The sequence below is a fragment of the Dicentrarchus labrax genome, unplaced genomic scaffold (assembly GCF_905237075.1).
Source record: "Dicentrarchus labrax unplaced genomic scaffold, dlabrax2021, whole genome shotgun sequence".
NCBI classification, from domain to species: Eukaryota; Metazoa; Chordata; class Actinopteri; family Moronidae; genus Dicentrarchus; species Dicentrarchus labrax.
This window is the reverse complement of record NW_026136715.1, coordinates 21,045,863-21,072,260: the sequence shown is the minus strand read 5'-3', so window position 1 is coordinate 21,072,260 and position 26,398 is coordinate 21,045,863. Positions and strand designations below refer to the sequence as shown.

General features: G+C 39.4%; 1 protein-coding gene across 1 annotated transcript in view; it reads left to right on the top strand.

Annotated features, from left to right (window-relative positions):
* Positions 1-391: 391 nt before the first annotated feature.
* LOC127377125 (helicase ARIP4) overlaps positions 392-26,398 on the top strand; it is a 72,293-nt gene continuing 46,286 nt past the window's right edge. Inside the window, exons 1-2 of the mRNA XM_051424768.1 lie at positions 392-557; positions 19,548-19,704. Coding sequence (XP_051280728.1) covers positions 19,590-19,704 — 115 coding nt within the window. The 5' untranslated portion in view covers positions 392-557; positions 19,548-19,589. The remainder of the gene's footprint in view (positions 558-19,547; positions 19,705-26,398) is intronic.

Here is a 26,398-nt window from a genome sequence, read left to right as displayed (position 1 = left end):
TTGGGTACTATCAGCTTAGTACATTTAGCTGATAATACTTCTGTACTTTTACTCAAGTAACATTATGAATTCAGGACTTGTAATGGAGTATTTCTACTTTTACTTCAGTAAAGGATCTGAGTTCTTCGTCCTCCACTGTAAATAGTAGCCTATGTGAATATTAGGCCTACCAAAAACAAACAAAACAAACAACAAAAATTGCTAAAGGTGAAAAAGTGTATAATAAGTATTAACAATTTTTTTTTTATAATAGTGTAAGTTATTAAAGACGTGATGCATTTAATGACAACGTGCAGTCTCTCTCTCCTGCCGTTATGTGTGCAGCTTTTGTGTCTTTGGTAACCCCCAACAGTTTGGATGCTCGTGCACTTCCGGAACTTTCGTAATGCCTCCTTTTGTGCAGAGCGCGTGCAGGGACCAACAGGACCGACCCTCCTCTTTTAGCAAGAAAACTGATGAATGAGTGAAAGCGGCCGAGCCTGCCCTGCATCCCCTTACCACTTCACAAATAAAAGCTTTCCACTTGGAGGGATTCACCGCACAAACGTGGACGGAAGGTGAGAGACACATACCGGCTTTTCCGTCCGCTTGAACACGGTTTCTTTAAGTTAAACCTTTTCTTTCTGTTTGCTTTGTTTGCTTTGTTTGTTTGTTTGTTTGTTTGTTTTGGTGCGCAGCGTCAATTAGGCTCCAGACAATAGAGGAGCACGCTGCACTTGTGCACCTCCGTTTCTTCCTCCTGTCTGCATTGCTGTTGCAGCCTCCTTCTTCCGTGTTATGAAACGAGCGAGCACGCTGCTTTCTCTTTTTTCTTTTTTCTGTCTTTCTTTCTTTCCATAACGAGCTCTCGGAACGAGCCGTGACCGCGGCCGAGATGAAACCGGCGGGACACGCGAACAGCAGACAGAGCTGACACATCTGCGTCGGGGTTAAATAGCCTCGCTGACATGAATGAGCTCCCAATCTGTGGCTCTGTTACCTAACAGCCAGTTAGGCTATGAGGGCAAACCATACAGGAAGTGGCTTATGTAAAGAGTTATGTAAATCCAGGCTTAAATGTCAACTTAGGTGCTTTATGTTTACATACTCACTTAAGTCAGTTAGGATCTGTTATGTGCAGTCTGCAGTTGAAACCCCTAAAGTTGTTTTCAGTATCTAGAATAATTTAGTGAGCTCTTTGTGCAAAGGGACAGCTGAATGAAGCAGGGGGGTCGCGGTTAAGAGGTTAAAGAGCAGACTCAGGGTGACTCTTGGCTTAAAAATGTGCCTTTTAAGCAGCAGCAGCCGCTAGCCTCAAGCAGAGACTAGGAGGAAGCTACAGAGGTCTGATGGGTGAGCTTACCAGACCAGAGACGTAGACCTAGTCTTCAGCCAACGCTGACTCAAGTGACATCACTTGAGGTGGTTAATAAGCCTTCATGGGGCTTCCTCTGGAGCCACAACAGACTTCATACACCCTTTGTCACATACGCAGTAGTATCTACTCCCAAACACCTGTAAACAGACTTGGATGTGTAAAATTGTTGGAGTTCCCCTTTAAAAACAGACTTGTAGGGTGTGAAAACACATGTCATTTAACGGTTATTCTGCTTGTTTTCAAACTGGTGGCGTCGGTGTCTTAATTGTTTATTTAATTCATTCATTTGTTTTATTGTACCAGTTGAACGAACTGAGTTGGGTGTTTGTATTGTATTTTGGGGGGAATCAGAAGTTAAAAAGCAACAAGAGTTACTTTCCCATAAACACGGAGGGCTGACTCTGTTGACATAATGCCGTTACACATTAGTGTCTTATTTACACCTTTTTACAAGGTTATTTTGGCAGCAGGGAAAGCACAGGTGTAACTAATAACCTTAATTTTGTCCGCATTCCATTTATGTGCCAGTACCGCAGCCTTTTGTATTGTGTCGGCTGGCTCACTGTCATGGCTTACTGGGACACTTACTGTAAATGACAGTAAGTCATTCTTATTGATATTAGTATCAGCTGGGCTTTACCTGCTGATGAGCCAGAACATCTGCTGTGAAAAAGCTGAAAATTAGCTCAATATTTCTTGCAAGATTTCAGGTAGAACTCCCCAGTTTGATCCAACATGGGATCCGAATTCCTCTAGCTTTTCCCTCTGCGATGCACTTCAGTGATTTTCCTTCTTTTCCCACAGTCTCTCTTTACAGCCTACAGAGAAAAGGGTGTGAGCTTGTTTTGTGCTGGAGGACAGAGCTGAGGAGTCGTTCCCTGAAATCAATACCCAACATGTCTTCTAGTTGCAGTGCATTCTGGTCACTTGAGGTGATCTAAACTGTGGGTGTCACCTTCACTATGGATTTCTGTCTGTATGACTGTTGAATGTGTGTGTAAAAGAGCAGGTATGGACAGAGGCCATTGTTGGATTTTTCAGGTTTACTTTTCCTGCTGCAAAGGAAACGTTTCATCTGTTATCTTTGGTCCGTTATTAATGAGAATACACTGTTAATCAACACGATGAACCTCCTGTGCAAAAGCAAGGTGCATCATGTTATCTCTTAAAAGTCCTTTTGATGTGTTTTCCTTTTATTTACTGCCTGTGGTCAAGCTGTATCAAATATTAAAGCTTTCACTGTTGCACAGTTTGGGGAGTTTTGTAACGCTGATTGGGCATTTTGTTTCCAAGTCACATACTGTACCCGGTTGAGCGTCCCGTGGCAGGAAGATCATGTTCTCATAGTCTGATTCTCAGGCTTTTCTGTCAGTGTTGATTCATAGACTTTGTTCTTTTGATCTGACCTTGGATCCGGTATCCAGCCACTTCAGCCAGACTCAACCGAGCTAATGAAACTCTCTCGCTTTTCTCTTTCTTTTTTTTTTGATGAAAAGATGAAGAAAGATGTTAGTAAAGTGTAGAATGTGTTTGTCACAGGGTTGTTTGTGCTGGTGTACCTTCTTTAAACTCTGTCTGTAAAAATCTTAAGCCTGCAGTTAACTGGGGGTCAACAGACCCAACTCGTCATGGTGGTGGAGATATGTGTTGGTGTGAAGGTTGCAGCGCGTGCTTGCTTACGTTTGAATGCTTTGAACTTGTGATATGTTAGACCTATTGCAGACACTGCTCAGAGACCATGTGTGTCTAGTTTAGAGATTTACATAAGGCTGCCACATTTAATAATTATTTCATGGCGCAAACTCCCAAATCCAAGCAGAAGTTGTCATTTATGATTATATTTATGTTCCATTGCAAAATGATCTCTCAGTTGGTAATCTGTGTACCATCCAATTTTCTGTATTCCCCGAAATGATAATTTAGTTAAGAGTGTTGAAGACAGTTATAACGTTTGCAGAGTTAACAGGCTCATTCGAACACTAGTCTAGGTTAATTTCTTTGATTTTGTTCCCTTTTGGACCCACGTTTTCTGTTTTAATTTCGAAAAGATCTGGGGCGCTTCTCCTTTTCATCCCTTCCTTCATCCTTGCATCACTGCTTCAGCCTGTTCCTGTTTCTGAGCTCAGCGGGCGGCTGAGTACAGGAACAGAGCGCTCAAAGCAGCACCGGAGTGATGGAGGGAGCGAGGACAGGGGGAAGGGTGGCTACTGCCGGCCCTCTTGACGGCTATGCACATTAATGGCAGTTGAACATCAGATGAGATTTCATGTTTGTCTATGAGAGGGGAAGAACTGCGTGTGCAGAGCTTCACAGCATGGTTGGTAAGTAGTGTGTAAATGACGACAATATTACGTTTTCAGCAAAGAAAGCTTTTTATTTCTAATTTGCCTTTAAATGGAAGATAAAGAGAACAATTTAATTAATTGACAAAATCATGGAGGGAAGTACAGCTCACTTTATCTTTGCTCAGTTTAAATAAGTGATGGCAGCAATTATGTATGTGCACAAAAACATAACATGAAGTAGAATATGTGGATTCTAAATAATCTTTTGAGCGATACTGTCAAAAAGTGAGGTAGATCCGCCATAGTCTCCCTGACCCTGAATCCTACAACAGTGGGGGAGAAATGGTAGCACCAGTGTCTCTATCGACCTAAACTGCAAGGGAGGGCGTGATGGAGGCTGGCCAGAGCAGTATGTCTGACCTCCGCTGCTCATTTTCAAAGGAGACTGACGCATGACAGCAGGCAGTGTGGATCTAAGTAGAGATTTAGCAACAGTTTTAACTTCTCTCCTTATGGCCAGGGAGTTTAAACCACTGCAGAAGAAAGGGAGGGAGGAATGAGCATAGCTGAGTCTGAGACTCTGACCTCCGCAGCTTCCCATGTTTTAGTAATTCCTAAAGACATGTAGGGAGTGGATTGGAACGCTGTGTGGATGATAGTTTGCTACTATAGTCACTATAGCTCTTAAATCTTTAATGGCAGAGGAATGTCCCTGGTCTGCACCTTTTAGTTTTCCCGCCACATAAGCTTTCCGCTCTCATCCAGAGAGGTGAGAAAATTTAGGAAGATAGAAGCCTTGTCTCTCTGATTCTTGTCATAGTCGTAAAACTGTAAAGGAGAAAGGAATAGATGCAGCAAGGGACCACTGTCCTGGTTACAGCATTTAACCTGCTGTACATTATACATTACTATACAGTCATTTTCTAGCCTGTATATGGCTAAAACTGGAGTTGGAAGGATATATCTATCTAAGCAATGAAGGGGAAGGGGATGTAAGCAATCACAGCAGCAGGGAGGCTCAGTTGTCGGAGGAACGGTCTCATAGCTGAAAGGTCACAGACTCAGTTCATGTTCCTGACAAACTGTCTTTAACTGTGACATTTGGTTTGTTCTTTATTAGAAACACCTCCAACTACGGCCTCAAACATTAGGGAAATCAACTCCCGTAACACAAACACACATCTTCATAAATAGGATTTATTACAGGGTCTACATCTTCACTAGCATTTTTCATGTTGGGTAATTTTTTTAAACTCACAGTTACCGTTAATGTTGATATCAGGGCTTCTACTGATTTATATTGTCATGAGTAATAGTTTTCCTATATCAGTTCTGCATTTTTGCTATCAGTTCCATCATCCACAGTTTATCTGAACTTAATATGATGTTAATCAAATCAAGCGGGGTTCATCCAAAGTTACCATCTTTTCATATGAAATACCCTCTTTGTGTTTCCGGGACAGAACAAAATCTGCACAAATCTTTAAGCGTCAAGTTCAGTTTTGACTGACATGCAAATTCGTGCTGTTGACCAATAGCAAGCCATCATGACAGTGCATACCTTTCGAGTGAATGGAGAGTCCAAAACAGAGGAAGCTATCATAGCTTATGAGCTGTGTTGCACTATTCACTTTAACGTAACCACCTCTGTTTGAATATAAACTACTCCACAAAAGTGGAACGGTTTACTGCCGGTTATTTTGGTAGAGGTTGTGTTCACTGAGCTTGTCTGCGCTGATGATGATGATAGTTGTGACACTCAATAATATAAAAGTCCAGGCTAAACAAGTTGAAAGATGCATAGAGCCTCAGATGTTTTGTGGGTGAAGCTCATTAACAATCTTTCCAAATTACCACAAACATTGTAACAATTCAAACAAAGGTTCTTTATTTTTCTGTTGATAGGAATCTATTAGTTAACAGATAATGAAGTCATAGTTGTATGATCAACCAGCCTTTTTTTGAAAGCATTAAATGCAGTTATCAAGTGTTGTGTTGTGTGTGTGTGTGTGTGTGTGTGTGTGTGTGTGTGTGTGTGTGTGTGTGTGTGTGCGCGCAGCTCATTTAGCAACAGTAGAATAAAGACATTTGTATGTTCTGAGAACACAGACTGTATTCACAGACGAGTGTTACACCTCAAGGCTGTGTGTGGGCTGTTAGCTGAAAGTAAGGTAAATGACTGAGCATATGGTTGCCTTTCTTGCCTTAAGACTATTTTTTCTTTTTTATGGAAAAACTCTTAACAAGCCGGTGTTGTGGAAAATAGGCTCCCTTCAGGGCCTCATACTGCACGGAATATGTAAACTTAAAATGATTTAAAGTTGTCTTTCTCAATATGTGCTCGCTCATAAGTCTTCCTCCCAGAGTCGAGGTTTTTAATTGATGAGTGCAAGCATGTTTGGATTTGTCCGATTTTTAGTGCTCAAATCTCTCTGAGAAGAAGGACTATGTGTTTCTTTCTCTGGGCTTTCATGGACCTCCTTTGCTCTTGTACTTCTATCTTTGTGAGGGTCAATAGAGTTGTAACATGGGTGGTTGAATTATTTTACCACTCTAAATTAAGGTTGTCAAAATGATCGATACATTTTCGATACTACGTGCTTAAAACAAATTCAGGCTCCATTAATTATACATTGCATACTATTGAAATTACCAAAGCAATAAAAAGAAAACAGTCCTCTTAATCAGATTTTCAACCCAACATTACACAGAGGAAATAACGGGGAGAAAATCAACTGGTCTTCGATGTTTTCAGTGAGTTTTTCTGACCCAGCACTGTGTGCAGGTTCTTTATTTAAAAAAAAAAAAAAAGAAAAAACATGTCCTATTTTGTGTGACTAGAAGTTTAACATTCTGGTGTTGTGAGCTGACTCTAAATTCCCATTTAACCTCAACATAGAAACACAGCATTTATACTACAAAAAGGACACATTATTATCAAAGTTGCTGATTCATTTGCTATTGATTTGAATATATTAATTAACCAATTTGGTTTGAACATGCCTTGTGTGTTTGGGTATGAGGGTCCTCTTCAATATAGGAGGGCAATGGTGTGAGTCTTCCACTTAACCTGATCCTTCTTTTAGTCTTTAGGAGCATACGTTACTATGGAGCAGCTCCGTCTGTGTGAAGGTTGCATAACTTGTGTGTGTGTGTGTGTGTGTGTGTGTGTGTCTGTGTCTAGATTACAGCAGTTGATAGTGTTGATGTTACATTTGTTGACCAGTAACCTCTGATAAGCCAGGCTCTCTCTTCTTACATAGGTATTTGTGTGTGTGTGTGTGTGTGTGTGTGTGTGTGTGTGTGTGTGTGTGTGTGTGTGTGTGTGTGTGTGTGTGTGTGTGTGTGTGTGTGTGTGTGTGTGTGTGTGTGTCTGGGTATGTTTGCCTGTGTAGATGCACCTGCTATTGTTGACATTAGTCATTTGTTGGTGTCCAAGGCTACACCTCGTGCTCGTCTGTCATCTTGTTTATCTTCATCTCTGTGTCCATGTTGTTGTTGTTGTTGTTGTTCCAGTTTGAACTCATTTGTTGGTCAGTAGAGTCTGTTCAGAGTGAGTGAGTGCCATGTTTGTCCCTGTTTAAATAACTGCATGTGTGTTTGGTGAGGGTCACTCAGTTGCGCCTCAGAAAGACAAGCTTCTATCTAACATGTGAAACTTCAAGTCAGTGTGTGCAGCTGTATACTGTCAGTAGATCCACCAAAACAGAAAACACTAATGTATATTTGCCCTTGTTGGGATGATTCAACTAATCAACCTGGATACTGTTGCTTCACATTAACTAATATGATTGAGTTGTCGTGGTGATAATCGTGTAATAGCAGGCGGGTGAAATGTGAACTCATCTGTCCTGAACACAATTGTAACAAATAGATTTTTTGCTTCTTACTCGCATCAACAAGTAACTCAGATAACTGCTGCGTCTTAGTTATTTATCAGACTATTTTTGTCCCATTAATGATTAAGCTCAGGGGTCAGAAAAGGTCGGTGCAGATGCACAAAACCTGATTTCAGTAATGCATTTCATTTTGCAGCTGTTGGTTTTGCATGGTAAAGTGAGCTCAACACTCTTTTAATATAACGTGATTGAATATAATGTTCAATAGAAATGACTGTGTTTTATCATAATTATCATTATCAATTAATCTGGAACTAATTGGTCAATAAAATGCCAGAAAATCATTTTGCCTGAGCTTCCCAGCTTACGTCAAATTTATTGTTTTTGTCCAAACAACGGTTCAAAACCCAAAGAAATGTAGTTTAAACTTATACAACACAGACAAAAGCAACACATCTTTATGTCTGAGAAGCAGTAAGTAGTAGTATATTTGGCCTTTTTTAAATAAATTACATAAACAATCAAATTATTCTGAGAAAAAAGGTTGTCGATTAAGATCCACTTATCAATTAATCATTTCAGAACTATGTAAAAGAGACAGTAGACAGAGGACATAAGACCAAAGGGACTCTTGGCTAATGAAAACTTCAGCTCAGTTGTAAACAAATGTACCTTATAACTCAACTGCAGACCCATTTTACATCAAGTGATTGATCGCATTTTGCCTTTTTTGGTTCAACAATCAATACTTTTGACATAATCTATTCTACACAATATTTTTGATGAACAACTGCTGGTTCACACATTCCCTTTTTTAGATTTTAGTATGTCGGATAAACCTGAGAGAGGAGATACAAGTTGGCAGAGATGGATGACAAAATATAGGATTGGATTTCTTTTGATAAACATTTGCTGGCTTGCCAACATAGTTTAAAAAAAGAATCTGTCTTTGATCTTGATAGTGGAAGGAAATTGATTCCTGTAGAGAAAAATTTTAGTAACTTGTGCCCATGACTCAGAATAGAGCATTTAATTGATCGCTGGTAAAGTTTCGGAGTACTCTTAAGATGAAGGGCGCAAATACTTGTCCGTGTGTTTACCACTTGACAGAATATTGGCTAAACTATGTTTATATTTATTATTAAAAATGTATTATTTTTTTCAAACCAATTTTTATCACCATCAGGGGAAAGGTGAATTAAACTGTTTTTGTTTTTCCTTTTATGTCACTTATGAACTTAACTCTTCAGTGCCCGTCCAGTCAAACAGTTTTCAAAAGCAGTTTTGTATCAGCAGTCGGCAGAATAAGCCGCCTCCCGTTGTGGCTGAGGTTTAGATAGGTTAAGCAGAGGAGACCCTTCCCCACCAGCGTCCCCATATGAACCCTAAACAACCCAATGAACCCACTAAACCCTCACTGATTGGCTGGAGAGTTGCCAGCAGCGTCCAATTGGAGATCATCTTGGCGCAATGATTTCTGATCCCTCCCTCGCTGCTTCAACCCTTCTCAGTTCAACTACATGGACTCAAAGTATTGATTGCAGTAAGTGTGTGAGCTCCTGCATTACTTAGCTGCTAATTCTCTTCATTTGATGCTGTGCAGACGTCAGGACAAAAATTAACAGTGTTTTTACTTCAATTGTCAATAACTTAAATAATTTAGGAGAAATTCACTTGTATCTTCGCTGTCTGGCTACTAGAAGCTCTGCAACAAGAGCTACTATGATTGGTGGGTGTGTTTTCTTCTTGTTTCCTTTGTTAAATTGTGCTGGGATGCTGCAGGCCAAAGGAAGCGCAGCTGGGTGGGGATAACATATTACATCCAGGTGGGATTGGTCCGGGGGTTTACCTGTTTAAAAATATCCTCTGAAGCAGTCAGTGCAGGTCAGCATTGTTCACTGATCCAGGTCACTAATTTGTGTCGGTGTGTGACCTCTAGGCCAAAGCATTAAATGTGGGCTAATCCTGAATAAACTTGTACGTGTTGTAGGCATTTATAGGTTCAGAGACAGATTTAGAAAAACAGTTTGTGTCCAAATTAGAATCAGCAGGCCGCAGGTGTTGAAGGAATTTGTTACAGGTCAGATACTTTTAGCTTGTCTGTGGTCAAATTTAGATGTACTGACATAGTTATTTCACTGTCTTCCTTAATATTATGCATCAAAGGAAATACTATACAAGAAATATGAAAAAAAAAAAATTTCTGGTCGGCAGTTATTGCTGAAATGAATAATAAATGTGTTGATCAATAAGGACTGATTGTTAGATCAGGAAACAAGACTTTAAGCTGTGTCCCACTTCACACTAATTGTAGGCAGGTTTTCAGTATGTGTGTGTCCACACTGGAAAAGTGACATGTAATCTGCATTCTCAATAGAGTCCATTTTGGAGTGTGCTGTTGATGCACGCTATTCTCCCACAATACAGTGCACAAAGGAAAATGGAGGAGGTGCTCACACCTGGAAAAAATGTAAGTGAAAAAATGGTAGTGATCAAACGGCACCAACAAAATCTAGGAAGAAAAAAAAAATGGGTGTTAAATCTTTGGAAACATATTTTGATGCGTTTTTGTGAAGTTTAAGGTGCAGTAGCTTCCCAAAGTGGCAGTTAGTGGCAGGTCACATTACCTAAAGGGTTAAAGTGTGGTTTTTTTTTTTTTTTTTTTTTTCAGCCTATAACTAAAACAGTAAGCAATGCCAAGTATGGATTTTAGATACAGTCAATACAGATACAGCCACACTGGAGCTCTGCTCGGTCTTTGAACTGCGTATTTGAACTAAATGTCAACATTCATAGACCAACATTCTCACAATGACAATGCTAAAAGTTGCAGCAGATGCTGTTGGGAATTTGGGCATGTCATTAGTTTTGCATTTATTTAGTTATAACCAAAGTGTTGGACCAGCATTGACAGACCAGCATTGCCATCTCGACCGCTGTGCCGCTGGCATGGCTAAAAAACTATTCTGCACTCGTACTGCAGCAGTAAACACGCTCTTAGTTGTTTGTTTGGGTTTCTAGTTCTATCTAGTTTTTGATGATATCGGTTTCTTATTCTGAGTTTGAATAATGTAATGTAATCTTTTCATATTTTATCATCAGACAACTAATTGGAAAAAGAAACATTTTTATACACTTAACCATATATTAATTTATTGATTTAAAATAATCATCAATTCTGCCAATCTGGTCCCTCCCCTTCAAGATGACTTTATTTCAGATTCTGATATTGACCTCAACAATATCAGAATCAGAAATACATTTTTTTCCTTCAATTAATTAAAAAGACTATTAAAAAACTTTAAATCTGAAAAATAAAACTACTGCTGCACTGACACTGATGGATGATTTTGCAAATGAAGCGTGTACGTAACTGTGTGTGTTTTGTTGCCTATGATTGAAAGCAACCTGACTTGATGGGTTAACCCCCCCCCACCGCCATTATCAGGCTTCGGTATTGTGTAATTCTGTTACACAAGCAAGGGGATGTGATGCAGATCTTCTAAGTCTGTAAGCCAGTCCAATACAAAAGGAAGGTGTTATACAATATCCATTTCAGAGCCATAAACTGGAGCGGTGTAGTGCATCATCAGTCTGTTGGACTGTTCAAAGGAGGAGACATGTCTGTTGTTAGTGGTTGTGAAATTAAAGGAAACTGTCTCCGTCTCAAGCAAATTGATTTGAATTTGTGTTTTCTCCCAATCACATCTATTTTAGAACTTCAAGGTCCAGTGTGTAGGATTTAGTGGCAGATCGAAACTCCCTTGTTTCACCATCTCCTCGAAGGAGAAACTACAGTGGCCGCACAATGGTTTGTCCTTTTTAGGCTACTGTAGAAACATGGCGGTCCAACATGGTGTACAACATGGTGTTATATTCCAGTCCTGCCAATAGAGTCTCATAAATGTTACACACTGGACCTTTTAATGAGAATTTGACATGTTCAGCAGTGGTTATCTATTTCTTTTTGATGTGAAAGTAAGGTACAAGGGAAAGACTAATTAAAATTGTAAACCGTTCAGTATTTATTCTGTCATTTTTTTCAAAGCTCATTTTAAAAATATCCCTGAATTCTAAAGATGTTTTGATGAAATTAATCTCAGATTTGCTTGAACTTGAAATTTTGCGGTTCATGTTCATTTTCTTGGTTCTTTACCCCCCAACCCTCCACCCCCCATCCCTCCCTTGTTTAAATCTGCCTTGAGCTCTTGCAGGGTTTATAATGAGGGCCTGGTACACACTGCTCAACACTGCTGACGTATTAACCCAGGGTACGAGTCTGTTGTGTTTGTTTGTGTGCGTGTTGGCCCTTTTATTTATATCTCTTTGAGAACCATTTTAAACCAGGTTAAGGTGACGAGCAAGGGAATGCATTATGTCGGCGAGGTTAGTGTAGGGGTAAAAATGTGTGTGTAATGGTGCTGAATAAGTAAATATGGTGATTGGAGGGAAAAGTGTGGCTATCTTGGCTTACATCTTGTATAACTTTTTATTCTATTAGGCTGAACAGTGGCATTATTAGCTAGATCTTATGTAAGGCAGCTTATGCAAGCAGCTGTCTTCTCACTGCCCTCCTCTTTTATCATTCGTCTTCATTTCTCTCCCTCTCTCTCTCACTTTTTTTTTGTCTTTCTTTTTCTTTCTGGGCCTTTCAAGAGGTAATTACATGGTGTCTGTGGGTGCATATGTGAAGTGGAATGTTTCCTGCATTTTATCCATTAAACCCTCACTAGGAAACATTTTATGTGTTCTCAACCTTAATGATAAACTTGTGCTGTGAAAGCATAGAGCCTGTATGTTTGCATTAAAATGTACCACAAGGTGGTCCAAGGTGTGTGTTAATGATGATATATTATTATTTCTGAGACAAGAATACACAATTTTGGAGAAAAGAAAGGCAGTTACGCTCTCATCACTCTCATCAGACGACAAAACAATCTTAAACAACATCAAATGAAAGACAAAAATGTTAAAAACACATTGATTTCAGATTTCACACTTTTTAAGCCTTGTATTTTTGTTTCCAACTGTTATTTGATATTAAAATCAGAGTTTTGATGAATGCAATATTCAGATACAGGTGGGGAATGCTATGAACAAATAATTATGAAAAGCATAAATCACACATCAGTCTAACTATATAATCATTACAATCATCCTCCACAGTCTCCCTGTGGCTACTAGTATCCGGTTAAGACCCTGATGTTAGACTACAAAGCTCAGAATGTACTGGGACCTGTCTACCTGTAGCAAGACCCATCTCCTCTCCGGTTTCTCACCTGGAGCCACCTTTTCACAAAGCGACCTCAAAGTATTCATCATTCATGCAAACTAAACAAGAAGGAAAAAATAAATGGGCCACACAACTTTTTGCTTCCAAAAGCGAAATCAAGTTAGTCGATCAACAGAAAATTAATCTGTCAATCATTATGGTTGTTTAACCACATACAAATATTAATCTCAAATGTGAACATTTGCTTTGTTTTATTGAAGATGACATCTTGAGTGCTGGCATTTTCTACGATTGTTTTTTTTAATATTTAGACATAACTGTTGATTATGACGGTAATCAAGAAAAGTTAGAAAAGAAGAAAGGGTTTTACTTTAATGATGAACTCCAGCTGTCATTGTGTCCATGTGCTTTGAGATATTGGTGGATTATTCTGGGAGCAGATTCCACATGTATGTATGATCTCATGCTGGTTCAGGCTACAGTGTTGTCCTATTTTTTACCAGAGAATTTAGGTTGTCTCACCCCCTCCCCCCTTGGTCATGGGGGTATTTTTTAGGACACCAGACAGACCAGACTGCTCCCCTCCCCCCTGCCTCTCCATACACACACACACCCCCCGTCTCCCACATCTCCTCCTGTCTTTGTCCATCTCTCCCATTATCCCTCATGCCTCCCTCTTTTATTTTTACTCCCCATTACTGTGATTTTTATATTTTGCCCTCATCAGCATCCTGTTTCCATATTCACTGAATTTAAATTGCTCCTCACTCTGTCTGGCCCAAAACAACTAAGTAATACTGTACTTCACAATGCAATGTTGGCTGAATCAGACGAGCTTGGACCGCCTCCTAGACCCACTGTGTGAGGTTATGTAAGGTAAGATGGTGTATAGGGGGTAAAACGTGTTTTCTTCTTATTTTCTTTATATGCAAGTCTAAACCGTTGTTTTTGTAAGTTTAGGGTAGTTGCTTTCAGTTTCTGTGGGAAGTTTCGGTAAAAATCTATTCATTAATTGCATGAATGTTTGTTGTGAGTCTTTTGTAGATTTATCTCATTCCTCCAGGTGGTACAGCATCAGGTTACAATGAAACTGTAAACTGGTCAGTGGTTATGGAATGCTATTTTAAGTTTTAATTAAACCCGTTTTCACAGTTAGTGTGTTTTTAATAGTACAGGTCCCACAGTTCTAGTCTTTGGATGTCTGAAGATAAATGGATACCATGCCTAGGCATGATACGATATAAAAATTTGAGGACACAATTTTCCTGATCAAAATAATTGCCATTGATGATATTATCAATAATCAAAACTCTTAAAGTGTCACTAAAACATACTGGCATAACTTTACCATACATTTAGTTAAGAAAACTGTTTTTATTGCATAGGACACTTCAGATAGGACCCTCATCTCCCTGTCGTTCGGAAGTTTGGAATCCATAGTATTTCCACACGTTTTTGAGGGGATACAATGGGCAAGCCAGCCCTTAGGATTTTGGTTTCCCCTTATTCAAAATAAGTTGGGGAAATAAACACATTAGTGAGCTAGACATCTTTTATTTTGATACGTGATGAAATTGTATGTTGTCCCATCCCTAACCTCACCCTGTTCATAACAATGAAAAATGAGAGTCCTCCTCCAGGCTTTCCAGTTTTTATTTTGAAATACGTATTTTTCTGGTTAACAATGTGACGTGTGAGATGATTCAATTGCTTTGTTTTAATAAATTGACAAAGATAATGATACTAAACTAATGAGTAAATGTCATTTTCCATATTACGTGAAATGTGTGCATGCAAGAATTTTCCTTTTTTCTATTGACTCGAGGTGTGAATGGTCAAGTGAATGCTTTGTTAAATTTGTAAGGTGCCCCACTGCCTTTGTTGTTATTGTTGTATTGTGAACAATAGTTGCATTTAAATTCAGAAAGTGCCCAGGTTCTGTCTTCAAGGTGCAGAATATCAATTCTGCCAACCGCTTTAGCAAAGCTCTTTTGCCATTTAAGTGCTCCTCTCGTTTAATTTTACTTTTCACTGAACCATCTGTAAACTGTCTTGTTCATTGTCAAAACAAGATTTGCCTGTGATGCACCATGCGGACACCTGCACAGAGCAGCATAATGCAATCCATTGCAACAGCCCTGCAATAAATCCTACCTTTCTGAAGCTTCTTTTGAAACTGTGTCAAGGATAAACACTCACCTCTGCGGTTATATGTGAGGCTGTAAATTTTGATGGATGAGGTCATTACATGTCAGTTTGTTCGTACAATTTTGTACACCCAGTGAACATCATTCATAGAACTTAAACAATACTTAGCTGAAGAAGTTGAAACATAAGTTTCACAATGTTATTGCAGGCCTGTGTCATTGGATTGCATTATACTGTACAGATGTGCATATGTCATGTCCACCTCCAGGTTGTTAAAAAGGTCATGTCAGGTAAGAAGAAATATAAAAACTAGAGCCCAACCTACATGCTGAACCAACATTGAGCTGCTCAGAGAAGCAAACATATAGTGTGTGTTATGTAACCGTTATTTTACAGCCTGAAGGCCCAGCATGAACAGAACAGTTTGGCCTGCTTTCGACTGGTATATTAAGTTACATAAAGTTTGATGGCAATGAATCAAGTGGTTTTTGGCTGGATGTAGGGTAATAACAAGCTGTATGTCTGCGGGAGTTTCATGTGACCTACGTTTGAATGTGTTTAAGTTAAGTCAGGTTGTTTTTAGGGAATGCTATTTTTTAACAAGACAGATTCTTTAGTGTTGTGGAAGTTGCCCTTTTTTCAACATATATCGTCATGTACCCTGCACTACAACAACAAATTGTTTTCTGCGCATTTACAACGTAAAATAGTTGTAAGTAGAGTTCAAGTTTTTATAGCCAATTGAATTTACTGCTAATGTAGCTGCTAAAAGTAGATTGTACTTTTGAACCAGTAATATTTTTGGCAGTGTGACCTCTTGATGACCGTTTTTTCCATTTTAGTACTTGTTACTCTGTTTGGCTTTGAATGGCAGTCCTAGACATAGATGCACAAACAGTATGTTCACACACACCAGTAATAGGCACAAATAAAGACCAGACCTCCCAGCCAAAATCTGCAGCCAATACTTCTCTGGCATGTAATGTTACATAAGAATGTCCCTGATCCAAGCACTGTATGTGCTTGTTTCCAATTTACTGTAGTGTGCTCTCCCAACAGTGGTTTGTCTGTTACAGTGTCATGGTTTCTGGATAGCTAGTTTTCAGAGAGTGCGAGATTGAGCACCCCTCCCTACTGAAGTGTCCTTGTGCAACACACAGAAATCCTATTCCAGGCAAGAGGGTTGTTTTGCAGCCGATTAGGGTTACAGCATGGCTCTGTGGCATGGGTCATAAACCTTTACTATCAAAAGAGACATTTTTTAGCCAAAAGACTGAAGCTGCAAAACATATTTGAGCCTTAATGCTAATTTCTCACAGCAGATCAAGCATCCTGCAGCGTTGGTGGTGAAAGCAAACTAATCTGTCCATGCACTATTTTATTTATCAATTTTCGTCTGAGACCTTTCCTTTTTTGTGATTTGGAATCCATAGCTAGCCTAGCTGGGGAGACTTAAGACCAGTAGCCACCACTACTATATTTAAAATATATAAAGGAAAGGAGCCAGGTCAGGATGAAACATTTTACGGACATCTTAGTTTACAGAGCATGGCTTTATGCTCACATGAACTTTTAAGAAGTCTTTTGCATCCTAGTACAAGTCCCTCAATTGTAGGGTCTTTTAAAGGGAAAAAATAAGACATATTTATTAGTGCTCGTTTGTGATGTACATGATTACTTGGTCAGTTTGCCCACCATTGTGAAGACAAAAACAAACAGCATGCATTGAAATGCTTTTAGGGTTCAAATTAGCTCTTACAGTCATGTGATGAAGGACTACCCTCTCCAGGAAATAACAGCATTGGTCATTTTCTGAAGGAGCTCATGTTTGACATGGCTGACCACAAAAAAGTCCTTGGGATGATGTTTGTGGGATGTTTGTGGGATGTTTGGGTAACTGAAACCATGAATCACGTCCTGTCATCTACCAGCGACCATTTCTTTCAACCGTAGGGGTTATCTTTCCATAACCCATGGCAGGAAACCGGATCAGTGCTGCAGCAGTGATTGCCAGTGCATTGTAAGGGGGCTCTCCATACAGTCCTTGAGCTGATTTGAGGAGGTTTCACAGGAATCCGAGCGCTAGTTTTATTTCACTCCTTTGAACATGAGTGGAATAAAATGAGAGCTTGATGATTATTTCGCTCTCAAACATACTGCTATCATCTCAACTGCACTACAGAATTCTAGTTACACAATCCTGTACAAGGTCAAGTAAGAAGTCTGCAAGCTTCCCTTTTGAGATGTTTTTTTTAAAAATAGTGCAGTGCCTGTTTAAAACCTATCTGTTCAGTTCCTCAGGTCCTCAGCAGTACACCCACCAAGTGTGAAGACGGTTGTCAAGAAAATCGAAAAACAGAGATTCCTTCCATTTTAGTTGGACGGGAAAAATCTAAAATCCACTGAAATAAGTTCTGTGGTTTGGTATTAGTGTTTTTGGAAAAGAAAACAGAGTAAAAGTGAGTTCACCAGGTCCTTGGTTACTGGTTTTCAGCCCAGCTAAAGTCCATGAAGTCTAGCTTGGTTGGATTTATGAGGCATGTAAAAACACCCCGACGGACCAATAAGTCTGTTATGTTATGTAATCTGCTGTGTACCGTTATAGAAGGTGAGCTGGCAGGTGATCAAAAGTAAACCTTGTTGTGATATCACTGTGTGTCTGGGCTCATCTGAGGGGGGAGTGCGTGATATTCAAAACCTTTGTTTATAACAACTACAACTAATGCGACGCTTCCTCACGGTGGTTGATGTAGGCCAAGGAAGTGCTTCACTATAAATCCTCAGAGGCCTTGGTGAATTATGTGATTTTCTATGTTTGTATAAATGACCTGAGAAAGTTTGTTTTCTAAATTGCTCAGTGGTCTCAAGGTTTGTCTAATACTGCTGTGGATTACGACATTGGTAATGATATTTTTGTAATTGCTTTGAACAGACAAATATAAATAATGATTATGAGTCTTTTTGTACATAACAGAATTCTAGTGCTATAAAACAAAGAAGGAACAAAACTTTCCTTTTTCTGAACCACATCTGATAATGAAGGGCACGGCTGTAGTCTGTGGTTTTAGTTTATGATTGTTTCACTCTGGCACAGAGAAAAGCCTCTGAGTAATATGAGTGTAATTTTCCTGTTGCTGAGAGATGGAGCTTTAAAAGCATCCGAGAAACTCTTGAGAGCTCTTCACCTCTCTCATTGTCTGTCTTTCTCTGCTGTACATTTCCCTCTGTCCATCTGCTCTAGCTCTGTCTTTCATCTGCAGGTCATGACCTTCGTTACGCAAAAGAATCTAATCCATTACTTTTCCTCAGGACTTCACAATGCCGATTGCCGCTATAATACAATCTTCTTTTTGATGTTTGCTCTACATGTCGCTGATAGTTTGGATGCAAGTAACTGCACTTGTGCAGTGTGGCAGCAGTTCTGTTGTTCTAAAATGAAAAAAAAAAATCACATATCTATTTAATAGGGCATATGCCTCTTTAGGATTAGATTAGATCTCATCTTTAACTGCTGTCTTATGTCACAGCATAAATTGTGTATATTGCACAAAGAACTCCATCCTTGATTTTTAATGAAAATACATTTCAGGAATTCAATCTGTCCTTGTGCGTATCTGTAGCTGGGAAGTGTTGCCATTTTTGCCAGACAGAAAAGTGAAAGTTGCAGACTGAACTAGTCCAAATTTTTCTTACCCTGTATGAATACATGGCGGATTGGGACATAAAGGCGAGAGGAGTTCTTATCCTGCGATATTTCCCAAATGCAAATTAAATTCCAGTTGCAAGAGTTTTCTCGTTCTGTCCTAAATATGGGGTATAAATAATGATGGTATAAAGACATGGGAGCATGTGTACCTGTAATTATGATGGGGGCAAAAATCCGACCATGCAGATACTTTGATGGGGACTCGATGTTTCATCAGGGGACAAGAGGTGGCATCGCTCCCAGAATGTTAACATTTATTTTAAGGTTCGGATTTAGTTTTAGAGTTATGTTTAGAATTATAATTTGTTTAAAGTCAGGATGAGTGTTGGGAAGTAGTCAGTATAGGTTTCAGGGAAGAGTTTTAAAGGTCTAGTGTGTAGGATTGAATGGCATCTAGCGGGGAAGTTGCAGTTTGCAGCGAAGTGAACACTGCTCGCGTCTGTATTTGATGAATTAGGATTGAAAACGGGCTGTGACGTGTGTAGGAGAAACTACAGTGGCCATGAAACTCATGAACAGCCCTCTCTAGAGCCAGTGTTTGGTTTGTCCTTTCTAGACTACTGTAGAAACATGGCAGTTCAACATGGCAGACTCTGTGGAAGGCGACTTGCAGTGTCTGTAGATAAAAAAAAAAACGTCCGGACCTTTAAGTCTTTGCAAAACCAACTGTGAGCGGCTCATTACTTTTGACGCATAGATTCTACCATAAGCCCTCTTAAAGTAACATTAAGTAGGATTTGGTATTTGTTGCCTCCAAATTCAGTCTGTTTGAGGTAGGCAAAATCATCAGTGTGTAGAGTGCTTTGGAGAGCGCAGAACTCTTCTCATTGAGTTTCCCCCTTCCTGTTGTCTTTCCTCTGATGAGAAAAGCTTCAAACTGTCTGTGCTGAGAGACGCATTATTTACTGTGCATCAAAAATGGATTGAGTGTGTCTGTGCTTGTTCATCCATTCATTCATGCCCGTACTCTTTGTTTCAGTTGTGTAGTGTGGCCATGCTGAGGTAGCAGCAGTAGGTCAGGATGTCTGATGAAGAGGAGGAGCGGCTGAGTAGGAGGAAGGGGGAGGGAGAGATCTGCTATGTCACTGATGAAGACGAAGACAACGACGGAGATGTTGAAGATGAGGGGATGCCTGGTGAGTCAAAATGGTAGATTATGACTGTTGTTGACAATGTTCCTGTTAAGTTAACCAATACCAGAAACTAGAACTAGAAAGCACCGTACAAAGTTTCAAGTGAGTCAGAGCGATGAGTTATGATCACTTTGTTTTCATATGATCAATAAATCAATAAATCATACTGTTGTAAAACTACATTCAAAATACCACAAGATGTTGCTGGATCCACTTCAGTTTTAACTTTAAGGATAATGGAAAGTTGTCTTGCAGCCAAGTGAAACATATTCCAGAACACACACAGACTTAATATAGCCTACATAAAAACACATCATATGAATGTAAAACATATGCTCAGACCTACTTCATAAGCTCACATAAAATGCAGTGTACATGAAGCATAGCCTGAAACCTGCTGTACATTCAGCCAACAAAAAAAAACAACATCCACCTCCTGTGTAACTAGATCGTCGTCAGCGGCTACATCACCTGGAGTTGCTTATTACAGGATTTTGGAAAATTATAATATAATATAAAATCATAGGAAATTATATTGTAACAGCAAAATATAGGAATATTGTATGTTATATTAAACTAACGCAACATTTTCTGGCTTATCCAAATATTTTTCCAAATTTGGTGATGACTGCATGAAATTTGTTAGTTCATTGATTTTAAACTTAATTTCTGTGCCTCACACGTCACGATGTACAAGCAGTGTTAAGACTGGCAATATACTTTTCACAGAATTTCCTTGCATTTTATAAATATCCAGCACAGAACATACAGTACAACCACATCTTATAATTTCTCATCTGCCTGATGTATGAAATTGCATTTAGAGACACATTTTTTTTTTTTAAACAGAGCTGTCAGAACAAACAGAACCAGCGGCTGTACTGTCCACATGTGTGACCAGACAAGCTCTCCACATCAGCCTTTGGCCTTCTGTCCTCTCAAAGGAAACAAACTCCTCTAAACTCTCTCGTCTCCTCCTCTCCTCTCATCTCTTCTGTTGCCAGTATGTGTTACATAACCCAATGAATCATCTATTAGTTCTATTAGATGCCGAGTGTGTGTGTGTGTGTGTGTGTGTGTGTGTGTGTGTGTGTGTGTGTGTGTGTGTGTGTGTGTGTGTGTGTGTGTGTGTGTGTGTGTGTGTGTGTGTGTGTGTGTGTGTGTGTGTGTGTGTGTGTGTGTGTGTGTGTGTGTGTGTGTGTGTGTGTGTGTGTGTGTGTGTGTGTGTGTGTGTGTGTGTGTGTGTGTGTGTGTGTGGGGGAGGTAAGATTTAAACTTTGGATGGATAACTTAAATGGCATCAGTCTTTGGATGACTTTGACCTCATTACAGAAAGAAAACAGCCTGCGGTTTTTAGTATTTACAGTTTTGAGGATTTAAAATGAAAAAAGGAGGGAGGAGGGGCAGCACCATCAAAAAAAAGAACCTTGTTAACTTGTCGTTTTCCATTTCATAAACATAATGTATCATAGTAACGTTTCTCCCACGCGTGGACTTAATTTGCAGTAAAAAATAAACATCGAGGTTCAACTAAATGAGAGAGACAAAGAGTCAGAGATTGAATGCAGGAATAACTCATTTACTTTTACTTCTCTACTCATAGCTGTGTGTGTTCTCTTGTACTTCTGTCTTTGTGAAAACCAAAAAGGAGAGGACATTTTGTCCAGGCTTCTGGGAAATATAATTATCATTATGTAAAAAAGGGTCCTCGCATGTAGAATAGACAATGTGCGTGATTTACCGTGCCCCCGTAGTTTTTTGGTCTGGCGCTCTGACGTGCAGTGAAAGGTTACACAAGCAGAAAAGCTCACCCACCCTGAACACACACACAAACACTGTATCTGTGTGCTTCTTTTCTAGAATGTCTCCACTCTTTTTCTGTCTTTATCACTTCATGTCCTCTTTCTGTGTCTTTCTTTGAAACATAAAACTCTTTACTGACACCAGCTGAAATGCTATTCTGCAAGCTAGCGACGTAGCATCTGTTTAAAATAACAGGGTTTTTTTTGGCTTTTTGGAAAATTCACTTATTTCCTTTTAAAGAGTCACAGGATTTATTTAAATGTAATCTCTGCGTGTGTTTTGTACAGATAATAGCTCTGTGATGATGTGACACAACATCAGATGCGACATCTATTGCATGTTTCTCCGTCTTGCGAGAGGGATCCCTCCTCTTCCTCGTGAGGAGTTTTTCCTTATCTGAATCAAGGGTGTAAGGACAGGGGGAGTTGTATGCTGCACAAATTGTGATTTGTGATTCTGGGCTAAATAAATAATATTTGACTTGATTTGACATGTCTTGTACAAAGACTTGAAGCAAGGGGTTAAAACTGCAACACTTAAATATTCCTGCTTCTTAATTGTCTTTTTTACATATCTACATATCATATCATTTAATTAGAGATACTGAGAAGTGTTGGTAGGCGTCACTTAAACCCTTAGACAGAGCCAGACTTGCTGGGCTAATAGCTTACTAACTAAGCTGGGATAACAGCCTCCTGATTTTGAGCTACTTTACAGAGTTACTGATGTGGCATATAAGACTAGTGTTAGCTCAGAGGTTTGCTATATAATATAGATAACCTGGCATCATTAGCGAGCTAGTAAGCGTTCCTAACTCAAAACATATTTAATCATGCACAGCAAGAGAGTTAACACTTACCAATGGAGAGCAAAAGACGCCATGTCGAGGTTGACCTTAACAGAGGCTTGTTGCACTTAACACCATTAGCACTTTTGGTCGTGCCGAGTCAAACCATGTCACGCTGATTTGCATTTCCATTGCATTTAACACGCTGAGTTAGCTGCGCCTGAGATGGACCTGGAGTAGGGCCCGACCCGCCTCCAAGCGGTTCCGACCGCTGCCAACCTGTGACGACGTCCCCTTCAAAATACATGTGAGACTCAGACATATATGCATGTACAGCAGACGGCTCTCTGCCTTTAAAGACCCAGCAACAAGTAGGTAGCCCGGTTGCTGGTGTGCCAAGCCAAGCCAGCACCATGTGTATGGAAAAATGCCATTATTGGTGGTCAGTAACTTGTGTGTTGTTCAACTACACATAGCAATAAACAGCAGCTTCTTAGGAATCAAACACACAGTGAAAACAGACAAACTGAACAAAAAACTTTCAGCTAAGCTCAGAGTGCCCTAGTAATGTTTTTCCAGTTTGATATATTTTTTTAATGTTGTAATGATTTTGTTACCTCCAGCGAATTTTGTTCTTACTTCAAGGTTTCTTGTTAACAGTTTTACAGATGTCTCTTTCACAGTTGCAGTATTGCAATGCTCCAGTTTTTTAGCATCTTAATAAATCCATGCATTTAACCAATGCTTTCAAGCCTATAGAGGGCTGTCAGTGGGCTCCTCATCACTATGAGTCAGTGTTGGATAACCCTTTAATGTGGCAGATTGCATGTTATGTTTGGTCCTAGGCAGCAGAGACCTGTGAACCTGTGAAGAACTCTTAACAAGCACGACACACACGCTCACTCTCTATTTCTGACTGTACATGTTGTCCTAATTACAGCACAAGTCTCGCCGATGCCATATAGCTTTGATGATAGGTAGACTTCCAAAGTGTGTCTGTGTGTTTATGTGTGAGAGGGAGAGATGATGTGATTAATCATCCAGCAAAAAAGGGGTTCAGGTCCTTGTGCCTTCCTGCTTCCTGCTTGGGCTTATAAAACATTTTTTATCACAACAGTTGTGCAACACTTTGTATAACTGACCCGGCGTAGCAGTGGAGGTGACAGAAACCTAAAGGCTACAGAAGTAGGTTTCAGGCTGTGAGGTTACCGGTGGGATTGCCTTAGGAGGTGAAAAAGTTACTTACATCAACTCGCGAATACTTCACGCCTCTCATGCCTCTCATGCCTCTCATGCCTCTCCTGTCCATGCCTGAACCCACTGTGTCTTGGTCCTTTCTAGAGTCAGAGTCCTAGTCAGAGCTGCTGTGAGTCACCTCCCCTACGTAGGCCTCTGAGGTTTCATGCTTGCCCGGTTTCAGTTCTCGTTCTCATTCTCCTATGCTATCTCCTATCCTAGCAGTGTAAACAAACCTGGCCCTGTCCTTCAAGGTCCCAGTCCAGGTAGATACTGTGTTACAAGAACTAAGGTCTGTATTGCAACAATCTCCAGGTAAAGAATTTCTCCAATGGGGGATTAATAAAGTAAATCTTAATCTTAATCTTAATACCTTAGTCTCTGTGACAAGCTACTTTACTTTTTTTTCTGCGATTGTTGGACTATTCAACTAATGAAAAATGCTTCGACTAAGACTATCGACTATAGTCCCCTCTATAGCTGGCCCTTATGTCCTATGGCTGTACTTTTTAAACCACTGGGTCAGATTTTACGGGAAAGTCTATGATTTACAGCACATCAAGAGGGAGACTGTTCTTTTTTTATATCACAAAGGTATCATGGCCGGTAGCTCGCCTGGTACCATGTACTAAGGTCAAGTCCTTATCCCCGGGTTCAATTCCAACCTCGGTCCTTTGCTGCATGTCATCCTCTCTTTCTCCCCCTTTCCTTCTATTCTTTGGCTTCTATTCCTATCCAATAGTTTTTTGAAAACATAATGTTTAAATGATTTTTTAAAGATCTGAAGCTCTCAGAATTTGGCAAGGTGGCGGAAGGAGTGAAGGGTTTGATAGAGAAAAAAACACATTACATGTTTATCTGCCTCTCTTTGCAAGTCTATTTTGCTCTTGTGACATCATCACCCCCTGCCGTCTCCTGCGTCTGTCCCACGGTTGCCATAACAACTGTCACCAGGACGCCAGCCCCCTCAGAGTTGTGACAGGTTCCTCCTCCAGGTTCAACATCCCCTTTTCTTTCTCTTTCTCCCCCATTTCCCCTTTTCTTTCCTTTATACCTTTCTCCTCCTCTGATCTTCATTGATTTACCTCCAACCGTAAATAAATTTAAGAAGACTGCGTGTTTCAGCAGTGTATAGAGTTGACAAAGGTAGGATAGGAGAACAAAAGAAGTAATAATAAAGTCAGTGGGAGTGAGAAGCAAGTAGAAAATGTATAAATAGAAATGTGTAGTATGTGAATCATGGATTGATGATTACCAAAAATAACAGTATCAACAGCTAAGAAAATTACAGTTTCGTTGACGATAATGAGAAAACTAATTGTAAAAATATTATTACAGATTACAATACAGAATTAATAGTGCTACGATCATGCATTATATTTTATAAGTTAATCATTCTTAATCTGTTTTAGGAAAGTTTTCACATTTGTCACCTAAACTGGTACCTCAGTCCTCTTTAGAAATTCTCTATTGCACAGGAAATTAAACTTTTTATATGTTTGGTTGGATTTTGTTAATTACAGATTTAAAGTACATTTCTAAAACTTTGAATCACTACTTTGCTCATTAGTATTACAGTTTTCTCTCAGGAGAGGTTTGAGGTTGTCATGGTGATCACTGGCTTTACATTCAACACCCCTACATACACAACACACATACATGTGTATGTAGGAAATGACTCACTCTGTTGCTGTTTGTATTTTTAGAAAATGTGCATTTGGGAAAAAGGGTTGTGTTCATATGTCAGTGCTGGGAGCCATGTGCATGTGTTTTTTATGTTACTGTTTTGCTCTCAGTTTCCCCTCGTTTAAACGGGATGAATGCACAAATAAGATGATGCAATAGAAATGGAGATCTTTTCCATAATAAACTAAAGAGAGGCAGACAAGCAGCATATAGTATTTGGATGTATTAAGGTCATTGCAATCAATGACCAGGACTGATTTATGGCAGTATTTTTGCATTAATAAGAAGTAACTTATATTTTAGGTATTTGATTAACTGGATTAGCATATAAACATAAGATCTCAAACATTAAAGGAAATTGTATATAGGCTTTTTGATTTAAAAATTTGTTTTAGGGAGTGATTTAGAGGAAGATAACGACCTGCCTGAGCTGCACAATTGGGAACTGAAACATAATTTGGAGTCAGGCCATAAAGAGCCAATGAAGAATCAATAACATCTTCACACCAGTCTAGTGATGTCAAAAAACAGAGTGATATGTTTCTGGTTTTAGTATTTATATGTCTTTTTCACACCTGTTAAAAGATAATTTAAGGCAACAAAGGCATGTATGACAACTTCTGCATCTTTAACATTCAGAACCGGTCAAATCAGAAATGGACGAGTTTGCAGAAATTTAATTTTGGTTAGAATAATAAATAAAAAAACTCTGTTTTTCAACACAGGTAGCAATGAAATGCATTTAAATGTAACACCATGACTGCATATGATGTAACAGGGATTACACATGAAGTCCTAGAATTGAACCCTGGGGCACTCCATATGTTGTGTTGGTTGAAAAGGAGACAATGATTGGAACAACTCTGCAAGGCTGTATCAGATATACCAACCTACTGATGAAGTCTCTGAATATTTTGTAATATACATTGATCATGATTTAAGTGTACTTGTGTAGATTTATCCATATCATCTATTGTGAGTTGTTCTTGTCGCTAGAGGACCCTGTTGACAGCAGTAAACAGTGTTTTTACAGAAAACAAAACATCTTTGATGCGTGGGCTATTGAAGATCTGTTTAATAAATGACTTTTAATCTGTATTATTCTTAAAAACATCTGGGGATTTTTCTGTTCAAAAGTGATTATAAAAAAACAAATGAGCCTTAGGCTGTTGGAAAGAACCTTTT